Consider the following 2,811-nt stretch of genomic DNA (forward strand, 5'->3'; position numbering starts at 1 on the left):
ATAATAGTGTATTGTATATATATATATATATATATATATATACTAATTCACAAACAGAGTTGCAGTCAAAGCACTGCAATGCACCATGAGCGTCACCCACATTTGTTGTTATTATGAGCTACGAAGGTAAAGACGCACACGTACCCATCGAAAACCGAAGTGCACGAGTACATCTTCGACCTAACACACGATGCGAATTGTATTACGAACTGATGCCGCTGATTTTTTCGGGTCTATATTCCAACTACCGGACAGACCAGGATTGCGCAAAAGAATGTATATTGACAAGCTACTTATCCATACAACACGAACAAATCTGAGCCCTTGTAAAACGCAGTATGCACGAGATACGAGAAGTTCCCTTGAAGTGAGTAGAGGACAGGGTCAGCACTCAATCGAGATGACATACCCGTGTGAAGCGATCGATTGCGAAACCATGGCCCTGAACATTGGATGGGAAGACAAAGTATGAATATGAACGACCAGACGATGCTGATCCTTAGCACAACCGATGAAACCCCGCACAGTAGGTTCACAACCGGTGCACAGTCTGCTTGCTCCGCTGCAAGGTGACTAGGTATACTGTATCAGGTAAAAAGTACAGACATACCACTTCTCGTGAATTGTAAACTGGATCATATCTGGTATCAACTCCACAACTACTATCACCTCAATTCTTAAAACTATGGAGGTATCTTCTGACCTATGCACGGCAATTCGAACTAGCACTGGCATCACCACTCTTTCAATACGTATACATATACATATCTTAAAACAATACATACATAACAATATAACAATATAACAATATAACAATATAAATATCTAAACTATCTATAATTATCGAGATAGGTTTATAGATATATAGGTATATATACATAGACATATATGTATACATATACATATATAAACATACATACATATATGTATACACATATACACAACATACACACACAAACACGTACACACATACACACACACAGATATATATAAATATACACATACATAAACACATACATTTCTATACGTGCATAATTATAAAATGTGTCTGTTATGTAAATGCATGTTCGGTACTTCGCGCACTTACATTGACATCCCCATTTTTTTAGCCGTTCCACAAAGTCCTTCGCATCTGCTGCCGAAGATCGCGGGTCATCATCGTGGAAGAAATAATCCGAATCTGAATTCACCGCAAAAATCAGGGGGACGTTTTTAATCCCGTCTAACCCGAATTCTTCCCTGAGTAGTTTGCTCATATCGGGGCCATGCAACCAGAAACACCGATAGTATTTGCCTGGACTGGCCATTCTGTGTATAGGAGTATGGGTAAATATATTTGATATGGTATTTATCGTGTAGTGCTCCAAGAAGTGGGTTCATTGAACGAGTAATCTATCACATAGCACTTACTAGCTGATTGGTACGTATATCTCGTCCGTCAAGCAGACAGCACACAGCCGCTATACGGATATTCTATACGTCAATCTACTAAAGGTACTCATTTACCAAGCAACTGACGCGCATCAACTTCTATAGTTATGTAAGCTTCTGTTAAAAGATTATACTCGCAGTCGGTAATTATGATTGCTACTCCATCAAGGCATATAGTATTGTCACACCCCAAAATTCAGGTCAAGGCAAACAGCACCCCTAGAACAAGGATCCCATTCGAGCACACAATCCTATGGTGTACCTATCAACTGTGAAAACGAGCAGATTGTACCGAAAATCGCACTTTGAGGCTACCCGATACACACTCATATTTTCCATAGTGCGCACAAGATCACAATGAAGATCAATCACAGACAAGGGACACAATGAAGATCAATCACAGACAAGGGACACAATGTTTAGCCGTACAGACTGTACACATGGTCCTCACATACTCGCTGGTTCGCACGAACTCATTCTCACAAATTTCTTCCATGCTTGCTTTCACAATCTCCTGCGAATGGAATTTATAAAGGTCAATGGGTGATCAGGTACGCTGTGACTATCGCAGGAATATGTACCGCTATATGAATACATGTATAATGAACACCTAGCGATACGCTTCTCCCACTAGTCAAGGTACGATGTGACTATCGCAGGATGTACCGCTATATGAATACATGTATAGTGAACCCCTAGCGATACGCTTCTCCCACTAGTCAATTTCATATTCCTTCGGGGTTTGTACTTCAGATACTGCACACGTGTGGTAGGTCAGTCACTACCAAGAAGTGAGTATCCATACTAGACTACACCCATTGGGATGTAAACCCAAAAAGCACACCGGGACCCTACTTTATGTATAGAACTGTATTGAGACATGGTGTCATAGATATTAGACCCCTTTCAAGCACATCACAAAACAAAAGAATGTCAGACAATGCAAAAATCGAAAGTAAACTTGTTTTAGCCTGCAGACGGCTATTTGCAAACGCTCTACCTATTGGATTCGCTTGCCTCCGTACAAGCGCAGTTGCATAGTCGTAGCGCCAATATAGCTATACATTACAACCGCTATCAGCCCTTCTGCACTATATTAATCTAAAAGGTTGTTTACTAGGACCAAACCTCAAGCAAAACCATGACACTACAATTGAATCCATGGCACATACTGAATATTTACAATATTTAATAGAGGTGAAAATACATCCATGCACAAGCAAATAAATCTGGGAAAGTCGAGTGTATATATATACACACACAGGCACACACACATATATATATATATATATATGCATATACATAAATACACACACCCACAAATATGTATATATATACATATATATATATAAATATAAATAAATGCATACACACTTATAT

At 39.3% G+C, this 2,811-nt stretch overlaps 1 protein-coding gene across 1 annotated transcript in view; it reads right to left on the reverse strand.

The window, feature by feature from the left end:
- Positions 1 to 293: 293 nt before the first annotated feature.
- The window catches only part of SARC_12147 (hypothetical protein), a gene marked incomplete at both ends in the record, with an annotated part of 8,062 nt that continues 5,544 nt past the window's right edge, over positions 294 to 2,811 (reverse strand). The window contains 3 exons of the mRNA XM_014293752.1: positions 294 to 442; positions 1,088 to 1,308; positions 1,887 to 1,945. Coding sequence (XP_014149227.1) covers positions 294 to 442; positions 1,088 to 1,308; positions 1,887 to 1,945 — 429 coding nt within the window. The remainder of the gene's footprint in view (positions 443 to 1,087; positions 1,309 to 1,886; positions 1,946 to 2,811) is intronic.

This window comes from Sphaeroforma arctica (assembly GCF_001186125.1).
Source record: "Sphaeroforma arctica JP610 unplaced genomic scaffold supercont1.2100, whole genome shotgun sequence".
Lineage (NCBI taxonomy): Eukaryota > Ichthyosporea > Ichthyophonida > Sphaeroforma > Sphaeroforma arctica.